We start from the raw sequence: 22,064 nt of genomic DNA on the forward strand, positions 1-22,064 counted from the left end.
ACATATTTTTATCTATAAATGCAAATTTCTATCAAAAATATAGACTGTGTGATAAGTGGAAATAAAAGATTTATCTTTAGTACAATTTTTTTAAAATCCATGCATATTTTCTCCATAATTTTTTTAAAAATCTTAATCCTCCGTTTCTATGAACTTGCTGAAGCACGCTCAGCTACCTCTATATGCATTTGTGTCTCTGTAATCCAGTGCCCCAGCCCTGTGCATGACAAACAGGAAGGAAAAAAATCAGCACAGAAGGGATAAAACAAGGAAAAGTTAGGCAGGTTTATGTCAGTGCTGACAAGCATTCTACTCATCTGTGCTTAGCAGAGGGTCCCAATCCCCCTGGCCACTTGTCCACCATGTTCTTCTTAGACCTTAAACAAAAAGACTGTCTGTAACTGGCCCATGGTCTTTACCTCAAAGAGGTGGCACTAAGCACACACTGGTTTAACTTTAAGGATCACTTCAAATGTTGTTATGGCTCTCCTCTCTCTGGCTGAAAACCTCACACGATGTATGCACCTTTTTACTTTGTTCTTTCACGTGAAGTACATGGATCCCAGGTGCACCTGACCACCTGAAGGGTGAGGATGAAAAGCAAGAATGAGATCTGATCTGGGCCTTGTAAATCTTTCATCAGAAGCGTTACTGATGCTGCATCCTGGGACGTGAGCTGTCTGTGCACAGGGGCTTCAGTAAAGGCGAAATCATGCCCTATCCTCACTTCAGGTCTTATTTCTACAGAATATCAAAAATAAGTAGATGGATAAGGTCAGAGTGTGGATGGCTACAGGAAGGACAAAAGGCTGGGATAAATGGATCGATGAATGGAAGGGTGGAAGGAAGACAGGCAGCTCCCCAGGCAGACTTATGGCTGCCGTCGTAAGAACCTTCATCGACCCCACTCCCAATTACTAAGAATTTCGCAGCACCCAGCATGCACAACAACCTGCCATGCTTAGGAACTGAGAACAACAATGAATAAACTACCATTTACAGAAATGCTGCCTTTGAGAGGTTCATTTCTACAGAGACTGGGAGGCAAGGAAATGACAAGGAGTGAGACAGGCCATGTGGCCAAATCAGACACTACGTAGACCAATGATGTGTTACCCAGGCTTACACACATCTGAGATGGACAGAAAATATCACTAAAGGATGAGCCCAGAACATCAGAGATAAGCAGGACCATCTTGGGAAGAGCAGAATGTAGTTTTGGGCCAACCATAAGGCTTTGACAAAAAGAGGCAAAGACAGACCAAACCATCACTTTCAGGCATGGCCCAGATGAAGAGCAAGAAACTGAGGCCAAGAAAGTAATGCAAGCTTGTCTTTGGACCACGGCTGTGCGCATCTCTTAGGAGCAACTTTCGCATTATTCCTGACAACCTGATCCTCACACTGTCCTTCAGGCAGCCAGCCCTTGCTTGCCATTTCGTTAGCTCACATCCATATTGGGAACAGAAAACTTTGCTTTCCCCTTAGTATTTCTCAATATTTAAGTACTGATTTAAACAATCAAGTACTGATTTTTTAAACAATTTTTTTTTGCTTCTAGAAACTGATCCAAAAGCGTGACACGCATTTTAAAAACTAAAGTTTTCCAAGATAATTTGATTATTTTATGTAGCACAGATACGTCTAAAAAAGCAAGCAATTGAAAATAAAGAATATGGTATGCCCTTTTTTTATTATTATTGGAAAGTCAGATATACAAAGAGGAGGAGAGATAGAGGAATATCTTCCATCCGATGATTCACTCGCCAAACAGCCACAACAGCTAGAGCTGAGCTGATCCAAAGTCAGGAGCCAGGAGCCACTTCCAGGTCTCCCACGTCGGTGCAGAGTCCCAAGGCTTTGGACTGTCCTCGACTGCTTTCCCTGGGCGCAAGCAGGGAGCTGGATGAGAAGCGGGGCCTCTTGGATTAGAACTGATGTCGATATGGGATCCGGGCACATGCAAGGGGAGGACCTTAGCCACTTCTTATACCTGCATCTCACATTGGAGTGCCTGCTAATATGCTTCTCAAGTAGCTTCTGTGAATGCATGTGGGAGGCAGGCGATGAGGGCTCAAGTGCTTAGGGCTCCTGTCACTCATCTGGGAGACCTGGATGGAGCTTCTTGCTTCTGGCTTCAGCCTGGCCCAGCTCTGCTGTTGCAACTAACTGGGGAATGGAACAGTAGATGGATAATCTGCCTCTCTCTGCTGCTGCGCAAAGGCCACAGCATGTATATGTGTGTGTGTGTGTGTGTGTGTGTGTGTGTGTGTGTGTCACTGTCTTTCAAATGAGCAAATGAATGTTTTTAAGAAATGCTACCCCCCAAAAGTTGATTTCACCAATACAGGCTTCCAAGTGCCTTCTTTATTAAGCTCCTGTGCTAAGTTTCTAGGAAATGACTCATTCTTTAATTTGCAAAGTCATTAAGCCAATGCAACATTTCAAAAACAACTATCAAAAGCTGTGTGAAGCTGTCTTTTTCAACAAGGAAGATGTTCCTAAATTAGGAAGATTAATTCTAGCCCAGTGTACTATAATATATAATTTCAGATGAGTTTCCTTTTACCGAAGCCTCTCCTAGGAAGGCTGAATGTTTGTTTTAACATAACCAAAGCACTAAGCATTTGCCTTTTGGAATCTGCCTTCCGAGCCAGTTTTATGACTCACGTTAAGAAAAGCAAACCATAAAACTTTTATGGCTATGCTCAGGTCTTGACCAATGCAACACTGTCCGTTTTGTTGTTCCAAACTCACAAGATAAACCTAAGACATCCTTAGTTGGTTGTGTTCAAGCCATCCTCTGGCTGACATCAAGTCATTTGATCACATCTTGGAACACACCATTAGCTCTGAAGTCACTTTAACTTTCGCTTCAAACTGCTTGGAGCCAGGTCCAAGTTAATGAAAACAGCCTCTTCATTGTTCTACATGACGTGACCGCAAAAAGTTCCTGGCAAAGGGGAATTTTAAAAGCAAGTATATTTTGGTGTCAATAATTTGAAATCCAGGCAAAGTTTCTCCATGAACTTTTGGAAGATCCTAGTGTGCCAAGAAGTGATTTTGAATAGTCTTTTTAGGCACTTGTTGAAGGTGTCTTAAGTGTATGGTTCCTAAAGAAATGGGAACTGACAGATAACATTTCTTTTGGTGCAAAGAAAAAAAAAAGGTGTCGAAATCCCAGCAAAGGGAAATCCCAGCTAAAGGCAGGCTCTCACCCAGAGAACCTAACAGCCACCTGATTAAAATCATGCTCACAGATTTAATTACTTCATGGAAAATTCCTATAGAGCAGCTTTAGGATTTGTCCTTAATGAGTTGCAGTCTAAAATAAGTTAGAACCTGACTAGTCATTGTATGGTCATGTCCTTGGGGCACTGGAAAACCAATACTAAGCCAACATCATCTATTTAGCCCTCCAGCTTTCTTTAAGCCAAAACTAACAGTACCCAGTTCCGGGTAAGTTATAAACTCAACAGCTACGGCAGAAAGCCAGGCAAGCCACCTCTCTCCACCTTCGGAACAGCTCCCAGCAATACGTACGGTGGTTTTTCACGCCCAGCTCCTCACTAGGGGCTCAGCTAGCCAACTACTTTTCCCCCTGGCAACAGCAGAGGAAGCAGCAAATGGCAAGTAGAGATCACACTCCTTGCACAAGTTGAAACTGTTCACCGCGGAGGCACTGTCTGAAGCTGGGAGCATGTTATCGGCTGCAGGGATTAAGCTGGCCGTCACACAGGAAGAAGTGTGTATAAGATCCGACATAGAGAAAATGCTCAGCAAATGATAATGCTCATTCCTGTAGCTACCTTCCAGTGAAAAGACAGAGCTCGCAGGGCAGACGGAGGTCACAGGAATGGCCTTTGAGTGAACAGACTGAGTTTCTACCAATGCGGTAAATATGCAATAGTGAAAGGGCCAGACACTGCACAGCGATACACTCCACTAGACCGTCAAGCATCAACATTCTTACTTTCAGACAGATATGCAGTGGCTAAGCAGTCCTGACGTGAAGGGGTTTGAAATACCGAAGCAGTTATGTTTTAAAATCTCAGAGATGTGGGCCCGGCGGCGTGGCCTAGTGGCTAAAGTCCTCGCCTTGAACGCGCCAGAATCCCATATGGGCGCCGGTTCTAATCCCGGAAGCTCCACTTCCCATCCAGCTCCCTGCTTGTGGCCTAGGAAAGCAGTCAAGGACGGCCCAAGGCTTTGGGACATTGCACCCGCGGGGGAGACCCAGAAGAGGTTCCTGGTTCCCGGCTTCGGATCAGCGCAGCACGGGCCGTTGCGGTCAGTTGGGGAGTGAATCATCAGAGATCTTCCTCTCTCTCTCCTCCTCTCTGTGTATCTGACTTTGTAATGAAAATAAATAAATCTTTAAAAAAAAAAAATCTCAGAGATGTGACTCAGCGTAATGTCATGGCCTTGTTTGGCCCTTTACTAAAGTGTTGGGGAAAGAAGTCCAGAGACAGAGAGAAGAGGCAAGACAGAAAACAACACAAACAAAACTAATACAGCCTGACGTCACAGAGCAGCAAGTTAAGCACGGCCTGTGATACAGCCAGCTCCACTTCCAATCCAGCTCCCTTCTAATGCACTTGGGAAAGTAGCGGGGAGCAGTCCAAATACTAGGGACTCTGCCACCAACTGGGAGACCTGAATGGAGTTCTGGGCTCCTGGCTTTGGCCTGGCCCAGCCCCAGCTGTTGTACCCATCTAGGGGGTGAAACAGCAGACAGAACACTTCTTACTCCTCCAGTCTCCTCTTCCCTTTGTCACCATGCTTTTCAAACAAAGCAAATATTTAATATATATATATATAACATATCACACAGGTCTCCAAAATGTCAGCACTCATATTCTAGCCTGTTCTTACAAAGTAGCTCCTGTCTCCCCTCCTCCTTTGCCTGCAGTGTGTGGATTGTGAAGTTTCTGCCGAGAAATCACCTCCACATCTCTGGCTCCAGCGCCAAATCACCCAGTTCAGGCTGGAGGCAGGAGTGCTTTTTGGCAAACAGTGGGTTTCTTTCTACTGGGGAGAGAAGCGAAGGCCTGTGAGTTAGTGTATTCAGTCCAGCCACAATACTTGGGGGGGGCCAAACCAGCAAAGTTAAGATCACTTCCAACTCCAGCTCGGAAGAGGCACTCAGCCAGGGGTGAGGCTGGGGACCCCTAGAGCAAAGTACTGGCTCTTTAAGGCTTCCCACACAGTACCTGCAGCTGCTGCCACAGCGAGGCAGGCCCATCTGTGCAGACCACATAGCAACTGCCACGCTGGCCTCATCTCCCTCAGTCTTCACAACTAGGAACCCTGGCTGACACTTCTGGAACGTATTGCTTTTCATAATGAGATGACGCAAGTGAAGAAGTCCTCCCTAGCTTTTTTTTTTCATGTGTACAAGATGACAAAGATGAGCTCTAATAATCAGATTTGCAAAGGGCTGTCCAGCATCGTAGGAAACAGGCAAAAGTCCTGAGGAGAGGTTTGTTAAGTTTATCGTGGGTAGTTATGAGATTTTTTAAATATACAGAGTAACTGTCAACAATAGAATGAGGGCCAGGTGTTATAACCTAGCGGCCAAAGTCCTCGCCTTGAACGCAGCGAGATCCCATATGGGCGCCGGTTCTAATCCTGGCTGCTCTGCTTCCCATCCAGCTCCCTGCTTGTGGCCTGGGAAAGCAGTCGAGGACAGTCCAAAGCCTTGGGACTCCGCACCTGTGGGAGACCCCAAAGAAGCTCCTGGCTCCTTGCTTCGGATCAGCTCAGCTCTGGCTGCTGTGGTTACTTGGGGAGTGAACCAGCAAATAGAAGATCTTTCTCTCCTTCTCTCGTTCACTCTACAAACCTGACTTTCCAATAAACATTAATTAATTAATTAATTAATTTTCAAAACAGGATATGAAACCCATATATTAAACTAAATGCAACTAGTAAACTGTTCGTGGCAGCCAGAGTGACACGCCTACCCAGGAGAGTTGATGCTGGCCAGTCTTCTGAAGAAGGCATCTGGTGTCCTTACTATCTCAAAGAAGCTTCTAAGGAAAAGCAAAGCAAAACAAAACAGCTTAAAAGGGAGGAAAAAATCCTCAGCAGTTGGCTCGCCAGGTACAGAAAAGAACAAGTTCATCTGCACAGCCCTCCCATCTCTGCAGAGCGGAGCCCAGGGGCTTGGCATGCGCCACACGTAGGCTTGCCCCAGATAGAGGCGTGCTAGCAGCAGCCAGACGGCACAGCGCAGCATCACCAGGGGCCAGATGGTTAGCAGAAAATACCAGTGTTTTCAGACGCATATCCTTTGCACACACTCTCTACATGAAAAATAGAAGTCTTAGATAGTCACAACTTGTTTAGACCGCAAGTAACCCAAAGTGTTCCAGGTAAACCGAGAAACTATCGAAAAGATCGTGTTGTTCATGTTACAAAGTCAGGCATCTTCTACATCCAAATCCACACAGGTCTAGAACAGTGATTCCTGCCAAGGAATTTTGATTTTGCAAGTCGGGAGATGTTTCTGTCACAACTACAGGAAGAAGGCTGCCCCTGGCATCCAATGGGGGAAGTCAGGCATGCACCCCCATGTGCCATCCTGCCCAGGTCCTGTGGCTATAGCCCAAGAGCACGACAAGGAGACAACTGGACTTGCACAGTTCCCCTAGGGTCTAGGAAGAAATGAATGTATCCCAGGACGCTGTGCCTGGCCACAAACCAATGGACCCGAGCACATGCACAACCTGCCCCCTGAGCAGCAAACTGCTTCCTTGCTCCGTTAGTGCAGAGAGCTTTTCCAGGTCCACCCTCCCGTTGTGGTAGCTGGGCAATTACTATTTTCATTGGATAGGCGAAGACCTGGAACCAACATCATAATTTACTCATCCACAGCAGTTGAGCTGTAGATCCACCATTCCCTCCCCAATCCCTGTGAAGTAGGAAGTAAGCCAGGATTCAGAAGGCTCTGGAATCTAAAAAGCAATACAAACATTGCCACACAGGTAAGCTGGGGCTCTCAGGGGCACGCTCGGCTTAACGCCACCTCCACTGAGAAAGGTCCAAGCAGTGACGGCAAGCCAGGCAGGCAAAGGTTACAGCCAGGCTCATTACAGGTGAGTAATGAGCCTACAGGTTTTAGGGTTCTTCAGTCTTAAGTAGAGAGAGGATGATACACCAAACTCACGCAATTCAATTGCAGAATATTTGCTGTCAACTGAGCGAATAACCTGCATGTTGAGCAATGTCCCCCTGGGTCATCCTCTAGGAGGTATGTTAGGAATTGCTGGTTAGAATGTCTCTTTTGGGGGACTGAGAGAGAGAAGTACAGCAATTTCTGACCCACTAAACTGATACTTAGAGTGTTCCCCTGTCCCTGCAGTTAAGTCAGGAGTGCGAAGGCCTGGGCATCCTCTGGGGTCCAGCGCTCACCCACAGAGACACCCGCCACCAGCTACCAGTTTCTACTAACACCGCTTGCGTCCTGAAGCGCCATCTGCGAACAATTCTCTTCAGCAATATCCCGGGGCACGAGCTGCAGAATTCCATGTACTTCCCAAAAGATAGTTAAGATCTGACCACTCAGGATTCCCTCGCTCCCCACTGAGGGAAAGAACAGGAGGTGGTGTTCACGCCTAGCCCATGCTGCCGGTGGCCGCCCACCCGGGGACGGCCAGGAATGACCACCTGCACCGCCTATTGAGAGCAACAGACTACAGGGGCATGTTGTTCCCAGCTGACAAGGGACAGAGTAAGTCTGGTTGACTTGGAAAGCAAGCGCAGATGATCTCAGGGAAGACACGTTTCCTACCACTGCCTTAACATTGAAATGTGCCAGGTCTGACAGATCTAGCTCTGAGCACTGCAAGAGAAAACAGACTGACAACTACAGGGCACAGTAACCAATTGAAACAAAACAAAAAAAAAAGCTGCAAACAACCATCACAAGACTTAGGAAACTTAAGAGTTGATCAGTTATCACAAAGATTACAAGTACTTCCACACCCATCAGCCTTATCTTCCTACCCCAGAACTAGCAGCATTCCAATCCATTACAGATCCCGCTCCTGGCTTAAACTGCAAGGGTTCTCAACCTTTGTAAGGCTGACATCTGGGACCAGAGAATTCCAAAGACTTTGTGGTGGGGATTTTCCTGCCCACCTCACACTATTGGTCAGCATCTCTGGTCTCTACACACCAGAGGTCAACAGAAATTCCACACTCTGGGGCTGTGGCCATGGCTTAAGTAGGCTGTCTCCACCTGTGGCACTGGCATCCCAAAAAGAGCACTGGTTCAAGTCCCGGTTGTTCCAGTTCCCATCCAGTTTCCTGCTAATAGTCTGGGAAAGCAGTAGAGCATGGCTCCAGTCCTTGGGTTCCTGCACCTGCGTGAGGGACCCCAAAGAAGCTCCTGGCTCCTGGCTTCAGATCAGTTAAGCTCCAGCTGTTGTTGCCACTTGGGAGTAAACAGCAGATGGAAGATGGTTCTGTCTCTTTTTCTCTGTAAATCTGCCTTTCCAATAAAAATAAATATACCTTTTTTAAAAGATGTATTTATTCTTTTTTTTTAGATTTATTAATTTTTATTACAAAGTCAGATATACAGAGAGAGGAGGAGAGAGAGAGAGGAAGATCTTTTGTCCGATGATTCACTCCCCAAGTGACTGCAACGGCCAGTGCTGCGCCGATCCGAAGCCAGGAACCAGGAACCTCTTCCAGGTCTCCCATGCTGGTACAGGGTCCCAAGGCTTTGGGCCATCCTTCACTGCTTTCCCAGGTCACAAGCAGGGAGCTGGATGGGAAGTGGAGCTGCCGGCATTAGAACCGGCACCCATATGGGATCCCGGCACATTTAAGGCGAGGACTTCAGCCACTAGACCATGGCGCAGGACCCAAAAGATGTATTTATTCTTATTGGAAAGTCAGATTTACAGAGAGAAGGAAAGACAGAGAGAAAGATCCGCTGGTTCACTCCCCAAGTGGTCACAATGGCCTGGAGCTTCCTCCTCCTGGTCTCCCACACCAATGCAGGGTCCTAAGGCTTTGGGCTCGCCTCGACTGCTTTCCCAGGCCACAAGCAGGGAGCTGGATGGGAAGCAGAACAGCCAGGATATGAACCAGCGCCCATATGGGATCCCGTTGCGTGCAAGACAAGGACTTTAGCCACGCTTGGCCCATAAATAAAATTAAAAAAAAAAAACTTATTAAGAAATAAATTCTGTACTCCAATAATTGGCTAATAAAAAAGTTTGGAAACATCAAATGTCCCTAGAGGTAAAATTCCTGCCCCTACCCGAGGGCCATGAGTCAGAGACCAAATGTGCTTCTCCATGCAGGTGACACAGAGGAAGTAAGTTATCTAAGACAAGTCGCTTGCTCAACTACAAAATGAAATAAATTCCTTCCTTTCCTCTGGCACCCAAAGCCCCTGCGAAGATAAGGTAGCCAGCGTCCCAAGGGACTTCAGTTAGCACATCACTTCAACATTATGGAGGCAGGCAGGACTGTCCAGTACATGTAAAACAGGTTACTTATGGTAATGGTCTATAAACTTTAATCCTTTAGTGAATTTGAAAAAAAAAAAAAGAAAGAAAAATTAGCTAGGCCCGACATGGTGGCCTAGTGATTTGAAGTCCTTGCTTTGCACACACCGGGATCCCATGTGGGTGCTGGTTCTAATCCTGGTTGCTCCACTTGCCATCCAGCTCCTTGCTTGTGGCCTGGGAAAGCAGTCAAGGCGAGCCTAAAGCCTTAGGACCCTGCACTCATGTGGGAGACCCAAGAGAGGCTCTGGGCTCCTGGCTTCGGATTAGCTCAGCTCCGGCCATTGCGGCCGCTTGAGGAGTGAATCAGCAGTTGGAAGATCCTTCTGTCTCTTCTGTGTAAAATCTTCCTTTCCAATAAAAATAAATAAATCTTGAAAAAAAAAGGAAAAGAAAAATTAGCTAAGTTTAACAGTAACAGGAAAGAAAAACATCTTTAAAGGGTGCTCCTCTGGTCCCCAAAGACGTTTGTCAAGCCACGCTGCACAAAGAAAGGAATGCAGTAAGCCCAGGCAGGTTTTACAAAGGTGGAAAATCAGTTCACAGTTCCAGCTGAGAGGCTGCCTCCGACATCTGCATGTGAGCATGGGTAAAAAGCGGAGGGGGGAAAGGCCCCTGAGGGTGGCCCTGAGCCTAAAGCGCGCCTTCCACACTAGTGAGCAGAGGACAGCAGCCAGCAGGACCAGAGCCCAGGGATGGAAACTCACCAGGGCAATATGACCTTAAAAAGATCCAGCTAGAAAACTGTAAGGCAATAACCTAGAACCATGATGGTTAGAGGCAGTGTTTTAAAATTGCCCAACCAGCGGACATAACAAATCAAAAAACTGTCACAGTTTTAAAAAAAGGAAATCAACACACAGCATTTAAAAGGAAAAAAAAACACAACTTCTTTGGAGTCAGTGACGACAATCTTACAGAGCAATGAGCAAAGCCTATCAGCGGCCATTTCACAAAAGCGGACAATGATTCGGCGCGGAGACCTGCAAGCTCGTGCCAGCTCAAGAGTCTGAGGGATGCGGCTCAACACCCTGGCAAGTGACCGGGCACCTCCTCTGCTCCTGACATGGCCCAAGCATGCGAACGCTGGAACAAGCGACAGAAATCCCTCTGGCAAGACACACTGCAAGCCACGATCAACCATGCCCTCCCTTTTAACTCAGCCAGTGCCGCATCCAGAGACAGAGGTAATGACACCACACAGTGAATACCTCAAAGCATTTATACAGCTCTTACAGGGCTGGGACAGTTGAAAAATGGAAATTAACCTACACAGGACACAAGCACAGGAAGGACTCAGTCAAGGGCAAGCAACGAGATATCAAGTTCAGGCAACAGTTGTGGAATGTTACTTGCCAAACAGAAAACAGGCATGATAGGAAAAGAAACAGCATATCAAATATTCTCATAATTTTAATGTAGACAGATAATACTTGAAGGAATCAGATTAAGATACTAATCATAAATGGAGAGGAATGAATTTCTTTCAAAAAACTATTCTCTTCTCGTTTTCTGGAAAGATGTGTTTCTTTTTATTTGAAAGGCTGGGGAGTTGAGACCACCGGCTCAGCCCTTTGCAGAGGTGCTCAGCCACTGCAGGCCTCTGAATTCCCAGGCTCTGAGAAACAAGGAACGGGCAGCGAAACACTAACCTCATAGATGAAGTACACTTTGGCCCCCACGTATATTCCCATGCGCACCACCGCGCGGACAGCAGCGTTCATTCCTGCAGAAAGAACAGTAGCAGCCGTTAGTACTGAACCCAGGAAGAACTCTGGCTCTACTACAAATGTGCCCAGCGCCAGTGACCCACGTGCCTCTCCCAGGCCCCAGTGCCTGGAAATGGGTTCCACACACTCTCCAGAACTACTGTGAGGTTCAGAAAGACACAGCACACGAGCATAGACCACAACATACCCTGAGGAGCCCAGGGTATTCCGATCCTGAACACCACTGCCTCCACGTGCAGGGCATTCCATCCAATCACCATCCAACAGACAGGATAGGTCTTTATTTACGATTAGCCAATTCCAAGATGTTAATACTGAGCTGAGTAATTGCGCTATGATCTGTGCAAGAAATAAAACATTATTTCAGGGCTTGACCTGGTGGGATAGGAGGATAAAGCCCTTAGCTGCAATGCCAGGATCCTGTTTGGATGCTAGTTCGGGTCCCAGATGCTCCTCTTCTGACCTAGTTCCTTGCTAATGGCCTGTGTTGGAGCCAAGTCCTTGGACCCCTGCCACCTGTATGGAAGACCAGGATGAGGCTCCTGGCTCATGACTGGGCCCCGGCAGCCATTTGGGAAGTGAACCAGAAGATCAAAGATCCTCCCCGATCAAATCTTTAAAATTAAAAAAAAAAAAAAAGAATCTTAGAAAAACTATTTCATCACCAGCTACCAATGTAAAAATTAAAAATTAAGGAAAAAGGGGCAGGCACTGTAGTATAGTAGGTTAAGGCTCTGTCTACAGTATAGGCATCCCTTACGGGCACCTGTTCATATCCCAGCAATTTCACTTTCAGTCCAACTTCCTGCTAATAATGTGCCTGAGAAAGTAGCAGAGGATGGCCCAACACCTTGGGCTCCTGCACCCTCGCTCATGGCAGACCCAGAAGCTCCAGGCTCCTGGCTTCAGGAGCAATTAGAGACGTGAGGCAACAGATAAAAGATTTCTCTCTCTCTCTCTCTCTCTCTCTCTCTGTAAATATGTCTTTCAAATAAAACCAAAAATTAGGAAAAGACTTTAAATAAAAAACAAATCCTGCAATTTTACTAGCTAAAAAGTTAAACTGGTATGAAGCAAGGATATTTTTTGACACTTCAGTTAAAAGAAATGAGGAGCCGGTTACGTGAGCGAACAGCGAACATCATGTAAGAACATTTAGACTCAAGACTTCTCTCGATTAAGATTCTATCTGGGGCCCAGCGGCGTGGCCTAGCGGCTAAAGTCCTCGCCTTGAAAGCCCCGGGATCCCATATGGGCGCTGGTTCTAATCCCGGCAGCTCCACTTCCCATCCAGCTCCCTGCTTGTGGCCTGGGAAAGCAGCTGAGGACGGCCCAATGCATTGGGACCCTGCACCCGCGTGGGAGACCTGGAAGAGGTTCCAGGTTCCCGGCTTCAGATCGGCGCACACTGGTCCGTTGCGGCTCACTTGGGGAGTGAATCATCGGATGGAAGATCTTCCTCTCTGTCGCTCCTCCTCTGTGTATATCTGGCTGTAATAAAATCAATAAATCTTTAAAAAAAAAAAGATTCTATCTGGGGCCCAGCGGCGTGGCCTAGCGGCTAAAGTCCTCGCCTTGAAAGCCCTGGGATCCCATATGGGCGCTGGTTCTAATCCCAGCAGCTCCACTTCCCATCCAGCTCCCTGCTTGTGGCCTGGGAAAGCAGTTGAGGACGGCCCAATGCATTGGGACCCTGCACCTGCGTGGGAGACCCGGAGGAGGTTCCAGGTTCCCGGCTTCGGATAGGCGCGCACCGGCCCGTTGCGGCTCACTTGGGGAGTGAATCATCGGATGGAGGATCTTCCTCTCTTGTCTCTCCTCCTCTGTGTATATCTGACTTTGTAATAAAAATGAATAAATCTTTAAAAAAAAAAAAGATTCTATCTGGGGAAGCTGACACTGGCTTGAATAGGCCTGGGGCCATCATCTAGACTAAAAAGCTAAGATCAATCAGCAGAGGAGCGAAAAAGCGTAAGGGATGAGACCAGAAAGAGGCAGGCCTGTGCCCTTCAAAGGCAACCACCCTGGAGTTTCCAGCTAAATAACTCCTAGACATCCATCACTTTCAACCTCCCTCCTCGTAAAGACATTAGGGGCAGTGGGAGACCAAGTGACACTTCTGGCAAATAAATTTTAAAAACTCTGGTCCTATAGGAGTGTACCTTGGCAAACAAGGAGAGTGAATTTGTGAACACTCGAATGATAAACTGGCTCAGAAAGAGGGTTAACCACCTTGACGTAGAGGCAAGCATTTGGTTCAGCAGCTAAGATGCCCTCTGCGATGCCTATGTCCTATATCTGAGGGCTTGCTTGGAGTCCCAGGCCTCCTGCACGTTTCCTCGTTAATCTGCATCCTGGGAGACAGCAGGTAGATGGCTGAGATACTTAGGTTCTTGGTAAACTTATGAGACACCTGGTTGGAGTTCTGAGCTGCTTGCTTTGTCCTGGCCTGCTCCTAGCTGTTGTGGACATTTGGGTAATGAAACATAAGATGGATGGTAGCTCTGTCTCCTGCCTTTCACATAACACGGAAATAACATTTTTTTGAATCTTAAATTTTCTCATAGCAGGTTTGTAATCCAGGGGCTCTTCTATTACCTCAAAAACAATTCTGAATAGCAACTTCCATTTAGTTGAAAAACCTTTGCGGTACTTGTCTTGCATATAAACATATTTTTAATCTCTTTCTACACACAAACACACACATAGCTTTACTACTTCATATTCAAACGTGGTTATTTACAACGAATTTTTATGACCTGCCGATTAACCAATAGTTCTTTCTCATGACTATCTTACTCAGTGTTTCCAAATGCGACAAGTCCTATTTCTGCCCTGATAATGGTCTCCACCCCCGTATTCTCTTTGCTGAGCAGCACAACTTTCTTCTCTGTGACTCAACACAGAAATGATGACTACTCTTGAAGCACCTGCCCATTATACCGGCCTCTCCCCGCTAACGCTTCCTTCTTTAACATCACCCAAGGCACAGCCAGAATCATTTAAGCAGCTTTTCCTCTTTTGTTTCCATGCAGCTAATTTACAGTACATTCTTGTTATCAAAACCCACATATGTAAGGTCTCCTTCACTGGAAAACTTGCTATGGGGCTGCCTACATCATTCTGATACTTGCTTCTTCTCGCACTCAACAACAGGTCTGAGATGTTTCCTGTGTCAGTATCCATGTTGCTGGCCTGCATCCCCGAGTTCTATGGGAGGACAGCCCAGCTCCTCGCGGAGAGCTCTCAGGCCCGGTCATGGAAGCTCTCCTACCTGCTCTGTGGCACCTGGAGGCTCCCACGCTTGAACCTATGTCCGCCCCACCTCATCGCTTGCTCATCTTCTCCTTCCAGGACAATTTTCCAACTTCTGCTTGACTCCTGCCTGCTCCTTGCCCGTACCCCTGTGGTACACCACCATACCTGTGTGCCTACCTGGGCCACCTTCCAGTGGCCAAGTTGAAGTGTGCTTCAACTCTTATGCTACATATCTTATTTAAAAGCAGCCCTTCCTGGTACCTGTTGACAGAACCGGAGGTTCCAGGGTTTTCTACTTGGACACTAACAGATGAGTTCAGCAGCAGACGCTGACACCACACCAGCACTGGCAACTGAATGGCAAAGAAACACAACCAGTGCCTTGCTCGGGCCCTTTCCCCCTCTACATCCCCATCTTTCTTGGGTTTTTTTCTGGGGTTGTGGGGGACGGTTTAAAAAAGATTTATTTTTACTGGAAAGGTAGATAAGCTTTACAGAGATAAGTTCACACAGAAAGAAAGATCTTCCATCTGATGGTTCATTCCTCAAATGGCCGCAACTGCCAGAGCTGAGCCAATCCACAACCAGGAGGCAGGAGCTTCTTCCGGGTCTCCCATGCAGGTGCAGGGTCCCAAGTCTGTGGATCAACCTCTACTGCTTTCCCAGGCCACAAGCAGGGAGCTGGATGGGAAGTAGAGCAGCTGGGATACGAACCAGTGCCCATATCGGGTCCCAGAACTTGCAAGCCAAGGATTTAGCCACTGGATCCTGTCCCCACTCTTCTAATGACTTCATTTTCTAAGGGTCCTTGATAAAGACACGATGGAAAAGTCACAGCACAAAGACACACATGTATTCAAAGCCAGACGTGCTAGAGAAAGTGACTCCCCAAGGGACTCCCATGTCCTGACACTCACCTGGGTCCCAGGCAGTTTGCCAACCTCACCACTTCCCCGCTAACACACAGCCCTTGGATCTCCCCAAGCCTCTTCCAGGTTGGCCTACACCTGCTTGGGAAGGAGCAGCACCTGGTTTGGTTCACCTTGAGTCTGGTGAAGACAGGGATCATGTGTGCTGCTGGGTTCACCCCAAGCTTTCTCAGGTCGAGGGGGAATCTGCCAAGTTCCCCGGTAATGTGGGATTCCAGCTTTGAGAGGCAGGGCGGCCAAGCCCAAGCCCAAGCCCAACAGGCTTTTACTCATCTGCAGCTTGCCTTCCCACCAAACACAGTGCTCCTGACTTCCTTTCTTTTTTTTTTTTTAAATAAGATTTGCTTTCGTCTGCAAGATTTACAGAAGAGAGACAGAAAAAGAGATCTTCTGTCCACTGCTTCATTCTCCAAATGGCCACAGCAGCCGGAACTGAGCTGATCCAAAGCCAGGAGCTTCCTCCAGGTCTGCGATGCAGGTGTAGGGACCCACATGTCACCCCTGCGGCTTTTCCAGGCCATGTGAGGGAGCTAGATTGGAAGGGAAGCAGCTGTGACTGGTGCCTGTGTGGGATGCCGGTGCTGCAGCGGGAGAAGCAGCTTAGCAGACCACTGGAGCTGTCCCTGTTGCTGCCCTCTACAACTCAGCAGCCAGTAGAGAGCGCTCAGGCGGGACCACACACCCTACTGGGAGAACATCGCAGCCAAGAGAAGGCAGGCTGGGTTCAATCTTCCCGGAAGTCTGCCGAGGGCCTGATCCTTCCAGCAAGGGGAGGCAATGACAAGATAACTTGGTTAGCCTAAAGCAATAAAATTCACAAATGCAATTTAAACCATTCTCTTGTTTTAATTTAAAATATGCCCTAATTCCTTCTGCTACAATGACCAGATCTCAGATTCTCCAAAGGGTATTTTAACAGGGAAAAAAAAAAACACAAACCTGCTGGGACCAGATTCTAATTTAGTTGCTGAGGGGCAGGTCTTGTTGACTCATTAAACTCTCCTGAATTAGTGCAAAACCAGGGCTCCTGCTCAGCACTGCAGAGTGAGGCCTGTGAAACAGGGTCTCGGGAAATTTCTAAGGTTAGCACCAGAGCACAAAAACCAAAGGGAGAAGGATGAAAACAAAGCCAAGAAGGGCCAGTCTCCTTAGTAAACATGTCCTGTTTTTTTTATTTTGCTCCAAGCTTTCCTCGGACTTTCTCAGTTTTTCTTTTCTTTTCCTTTTTTTTTTTTTTCAGATCTAATTTTATTTGAAAGGTAGAGTTAGCAAAGAGAAGGAAAGGGCCCGGCAGCGTGGCCTAGCGGCTAAAGTCCTCGCCTTGAAAGCCCCGGGATCCCATATGGGCGCCGGTTCTAATCCCGGCAGCTCCACTTCCCATCCAGCTCCCTGCTTGTGGCCTGGGAAAGCAGCTGAGGACGGCCCAATGCTTTGGGACATTGCACCCGCGTGGGAGACCTGGAAGAGGTTCCAGGTTCCCGGCTTCGGATCGGCGCGCACCGGCCCGTTGCAGCTCACTTGGGGAGTGAATCATCAGACGGAGGATCTTCCTCTCTGTCTCTCCTCCTCTGTGTATATCTGGCTGTAATAAAATGAATAAATCTTAAAAAAAAAAAAAAAAAGAGGAGAGAGTGAATCTCCTGTTAGCTAGTTCACTCCCCAAATGGCTGCTATGACCAGAGCTGGGCTGATCTGACACCAGGAGTTTACTTCAGGCCTCCCACTGGGGTCCAGAGACCCAAAGACTTGAGCCATCCTCTGCTGCTTTTCACAGGGCATATGCAGGGAACTGGATGGGAATGGAGCAGCTGAGGTATGAACCAGCACCCATTTAGCTTACCATTGCTGCAGGCAGAGGCTTACCCTACCATGCCACAAATACCCCCTTCCCTCCCTCCACTCCCTATCCCCAGGGCCTGAGTTTATCACTTCATACTCTTACTGTGTTTATAGTTTAGGCATGGCTGCGATCATCGCGCTTTGCATTTGTTTTGAATGCTTTACCTGGGAATCCAAACAAGGCTGGTTAAGTTTTTCTGTGCAAAAAAAATGTAATCCTGTTACGACGCACGAATCTCAGTACTTGAGAAGTCACTCTTCATAATTTGCAGAAACCCCTACTGAGACCTGAGAAGGTATGGCCTAGCTACAAGAACCAAAATGTGAGAGTTTTGAGCCAAGGAGGGAACAGGGAATGGGTGGGCGGAAAGCACATGTGAATGTGATTAGCATTGTCACAGTTTCTTACTGAACTGTCCTGCAGTTGAACTAGCAACTGGACAGCGCCTTCCTGGAGGGCAGACAGCCCTTCAAGGAGTCACAGCAGGGGGCCAGTCAGCAAGGCCAGAGCCAAGGCTCTTGTATTGTTACTTGGGGTAGAGGTTTGTTTATAAAGGCTTCCTGAAATTCTCTTCTGATTAAAATTAAATAGCCAGTGATTTCTTTTAAAGGAACAAGGATTATACTGATTATAATAAAAGCATGTGGATTCATCCTGGAATAATCTCTCTCCTCTTTACCACACTTGTACCACTTTTCCAGCACCTTTCCCACTGATAACTGAGTCATTTCAACACTTAAAATTCATTTTTAAGAAATAAAGTCACGAGGCTTCCTCCTTAAAACAAAAAAAAGTGCCCCATTCTAACCACTGCAGTTGCCCACCAAGCCTCCTTTAGGAACGGAGTTACAGGTTTTGGAAATACTACAGTGATCTCAAGCCATGAAGCCAGGAGCCCCTCCATCCCACAGGGTACCCGATCCACAGTGTTACGTGTATGTATGAGATAAATCTGAATAGGGTCTTCAGTCACCTGATTGCCATCCCACCCATCAATCACATGGACAGTTTAGTCTTTTGTCAGATCCATCACTTATAAAACAAAAGAGATTCCTCTGATGGCGCCTGTCCCACTTGGGAGAGACCTACAGGCAGTAGTAAAACACACTGCACCCACTGGGGAACAGTAAGCGCTAAGGAGAAAAAGAGCCAGTGGAGAAAGATGGGATGGAATGTTGCCTCGAGGATGTCTGCCTGCCTGCCTGCCTGGAGGGGCTGCCCTGACAGTCAGGCAGTCATTAGCTAAGAGGGGCCTCCCAGACAGGTGACGCCTGGGGAAAGAACTAAAGAAGGGCAGACAAGGTCAGAGAAGGAAAAGGGGGCCTGAGGCGGGAGATTGACTGCATTCCAGGGTCTGCTCTGAACTCTCCTGAACTCTGAACTCTCCGTTCTCCCCTGCTTTGTAATCACACTGGCCAGAAAAATAACCACGGGTCATAAGTTGTCAGTTACCCTAGATTTAGTGTGGAAAACAAGACTGCAAGCTATCATACGAATAATCAATACAGTAACAGAAGCCATTGAAAGCCTAGGTTAAAGAACAATTACTATTCACATGAATTTTCACCTATTTCTTTTTCTTCACTATTGACAGGTAGGTCACTTGAGCTTGCACACACCATCTCTTCTTTAATGCCTGTTGTATGGCATATCGAGCATCACAAAGCTACTCAATCAAAGTTTCAAGAAAATGCCATTCCAAGTGCCACAATGCAGGGAGCTTCCCACTGACAGTTTGTTGCTACTGAGCTTCCCATGTGTTGCTATTACCAGCACTGTTATAAAGAGTATCCTCTTTCTGACCTGGTACTTACTGCTGCTCACAATGTCTTTCTTGCGGGAGTGGACGAGTTCCTACCCAGCCCCTGCTCAGACACAACATCCCTTCCATGCGAACAAGCCCATAGGTACTCCGGTGCCCTACCGTGGGCCCCACCCTTGTCCCCTCGCCTTGTCTAAGGTCTGATACAGCTCCTTATGAGACTCCAGATTCCCTTCATGAGAATTCCACAAATGTACCCTTATCAGCTGCCTCCAGTAATCTTCACATTGGCTTCCCAGGTGGCACAACATAAAACCAAAGTCCTCACCAGGTGGCCTATAGAATACAGTCCACTTTCTCCCATCCCCCCAGAGGCCCAACTTCCTTTCCAGGCAGCCTTTGGCTGGCCCCTCCCTCTCCTTCAGGTCAGGTCAAAGGTCCCCACCCCCAGGCTTGGAGGCAGCCCTCCAGAATCCAGGCTTCCTTCTCAACTGTCTGCAGCTGGGCCCTCTGCCCCTGCCCCCCGCCACCCAGGGGAGCTAGAGTTCCCAGAAAGGAGCTGTGTTAAACCACAGATGACAATTATAACAAGAATGACTTCTCTAAGTTAATACCTAATAGCCTTTTAATCATCTAGTTGGAAAGCCTGTAATAGATCACATGCGCACACATTTTTAGAAAAGCTGTCCTCTATTAATGAATCTTAAGCACTCACAAAACTACTTGAGTGTTCTTGTTTGGGGGGGGCATCTCTCAAAAACTAATCTGCCTGGGTTTGCAAACTGCCCCCCCTTCCAGACTGGGTGAGTTCCACACCCCACCCCCATCCTAGGAACCAGTTGCATCACCAACCCCACAACTCCCAAGTGTGAATCTCAGACTCCATCCACACATTCTAGTCTTCACAGGATCCCCAGGTGGCCAACACCAGGCTCCTAGCAGGTAGCTAATGGGCTCTGGGGGAGGGTTGACTAGAGCCAGAACAATGCTGCCTTTTCTCTGTATCCTTTGCGGCCTCCAGACTTTCACTGAGGTTGGAACAAGGATTTAAAGGCCGGGGGTGGAGGGGGGCGGGAGGGGAGAGGCCCTGCCCGGTAGCCTAACAGCTAAAGTTCTCGCCGTGAACACACCAGGATCCCAACTGGGCACCAGTTCTAATCCCGGCAGCCCCACTTCCCATGCACTTCCCTGCTTGTGGCCTGGGAAAGCACTCGAGGATGGCCCAAAGCTTTGGGACCATGCACCCACGTGGGAGACCTGGAAGAAGCTCCAGCCTTGTGGCTTTGGATCGGCGCAACTCCAGCCGCTGGCCACTTGGGGAGCGAATCAACAATGGAAGATCTTCCTCTCTGTCTCTACTCCTGTCTATCTGACTTTACAATAAAATTAAACGCATATTTAAGAGAGAGAGATAAGACAGAGTGAGTGATTCGATTCTGGTAACACAGGAACCTATGCCACCACACGTAGATAAGTTAGCCAGGGACCAGACCAGACTGTTGCTGGACCACGTTTTGCTGCGCCCTTTACCCTGACAGCACAACCACTGCAACTCCCAACCACGGGCACGGCAGTGGGGATGCGAAGACCAGTTGAGGAGTGAGGGAGAGCTTGGCTGCCCGCAGATGCTTTGTAAAACACAAGAAATCCAGCACCAGGCAAAGCTTGTGGAAGAGCAACTCAGAAAGTGACTCAACTATTTCCTGACCATGCAGCCATCTGTTCCTTATCCACAGGCCCCTGTCTAGCATAACTGCATATGCAGTAGATGCACAGTTGTGAATCCTGTCACTCTCAGCTACCTCTTACAGTTCTAATGTAAGTTGCTGCTGATAGTCTAGCACATTGATAGGCTTTATTTAAATGGCCCCAATTCAACCAGATAATAGGTTTGAGTTCTCTAGGAAAAGCCTTTGATTTTCTGCAACCCCCGGAGGACAACAGGCTTTTCTTGCAAGAGGATGAAACATCTAGCTCCTAATAAGAATCTGAATTTGTCACACAAAATATTTGCATTCATAAACACTGAAGCAATTGGACACATTCCATTATATAATGAAACTGCATGGTAATGCCTGCGCAGATCCCTAGACCCAACAATTGTTGCTAAATTACTGGTTTTTGCTAAATTAATTTTCAACTAAAGAGATTCTACTAAATAATAAATCTATATTAAAGAGTTTCAGGACTGGTAGTTCCCCCAGAACTATGGTGGGGGGGGCAAGACGTCCACTGTTCTGTTTCCATTCTATATCTAACTGGGCTCTCAGAGGTACTGAAGCCCTTACATAACCTGGCCAGGTACTTGAATACAAACTATGTACATACTTCTAATTTAAATCCTCCTCTTTGCTTGCAATATCAAATACTATGTAGAATACTGTACAAATGACTGTTGTGCTGTATTTTCTTGAGGAAATAATCATAAAGGGCATATTTTATGAGAACAGATGCAATGTTCCCGCAAATATATATTTTTTAAAGATTTATTTATTTTGGGCACTGCACGCTAGCGTAGTGGTTCAAGTCCTCGCCTTGAACATGCCCGGGATCCCATACGGGCGCCCGTTCTAATTCCAGCGGGCCAGTTTCCCAGCCAGCTCCCTGCTTGTGACCTGGGAAAGCAGTCGGAGATGGCCCAAGGCCTGGGACCCTGCATCAATGTGGGAGACCTGGAAGAGCTCCTGGCTTCAAATCGGCAGTGCCGGCCACTGCGCTCACTTGGGGAGTGAGTCATAGGCAGAAGATCTTGCTCTCTGCCTCTCCTCATCTCTGTATATTCGCCTTTCCAATAAAAAGAACTGTCTCTCCTCCTCTCCGTATTTTTATCAGAAAGGCGGATACACAGAGAGGAGGACAGACAGAGAGCAAGATCTTCTGTCTGCTGGTTCACTCCCCAAGTAGCCACAAGAGCTGGAGCTGAGTCAACCTGAAGCCAGGAGCCAGGAGGTTCTTCTTCCGGGTCTCCCACATGGGTGCAGAGTCCCAAGGCTTTGGGCTGTCCTTGACTGCTTTTCC

General features: G+C 47.4%; 1 protein-coding gene across 3 annotated transcripts in view; it reads right to left on the bottom strand.

Moving 5' to 3' along the window:
* Nucleotides 1–22,064, bottom strand: part of PFKP (phosphofructokinase, platelet) — a 58,429-nt gene that overhangs the window by 30,662 nt on the left and 5,703 nt on the right. For all 3 annotated transcript variants that reach the window (XM_058669537.1, XM_058669538.1, XM_058669536.1), the window contains exon 2: nucleotides 11,180–11,253. In XM_058669537.1, coding sequence (XP_058525520.1) covers nucleotides 11,180–11,253 — 74 coding nt within the window. The remainder of the gene's footprint in view (nucleotides 1–11,179; nucleotides 11,254–22,064) is intronic.

This window comes from Ochotona princeps, chromosome 10 (genome assembly GCF_030435755.1).
Source record: "Ochotona princeps isolate mOchPri1 chromosome 10, mOchPri1.hap1, whole genome shotgun sequence".
Classification (NCBI taxonomy): Eukaryota; Metazoa; Chordata; class Mammalia; order Lagomorpha; family Ochotonidae; genus Ochotona; species Ochotona princeps.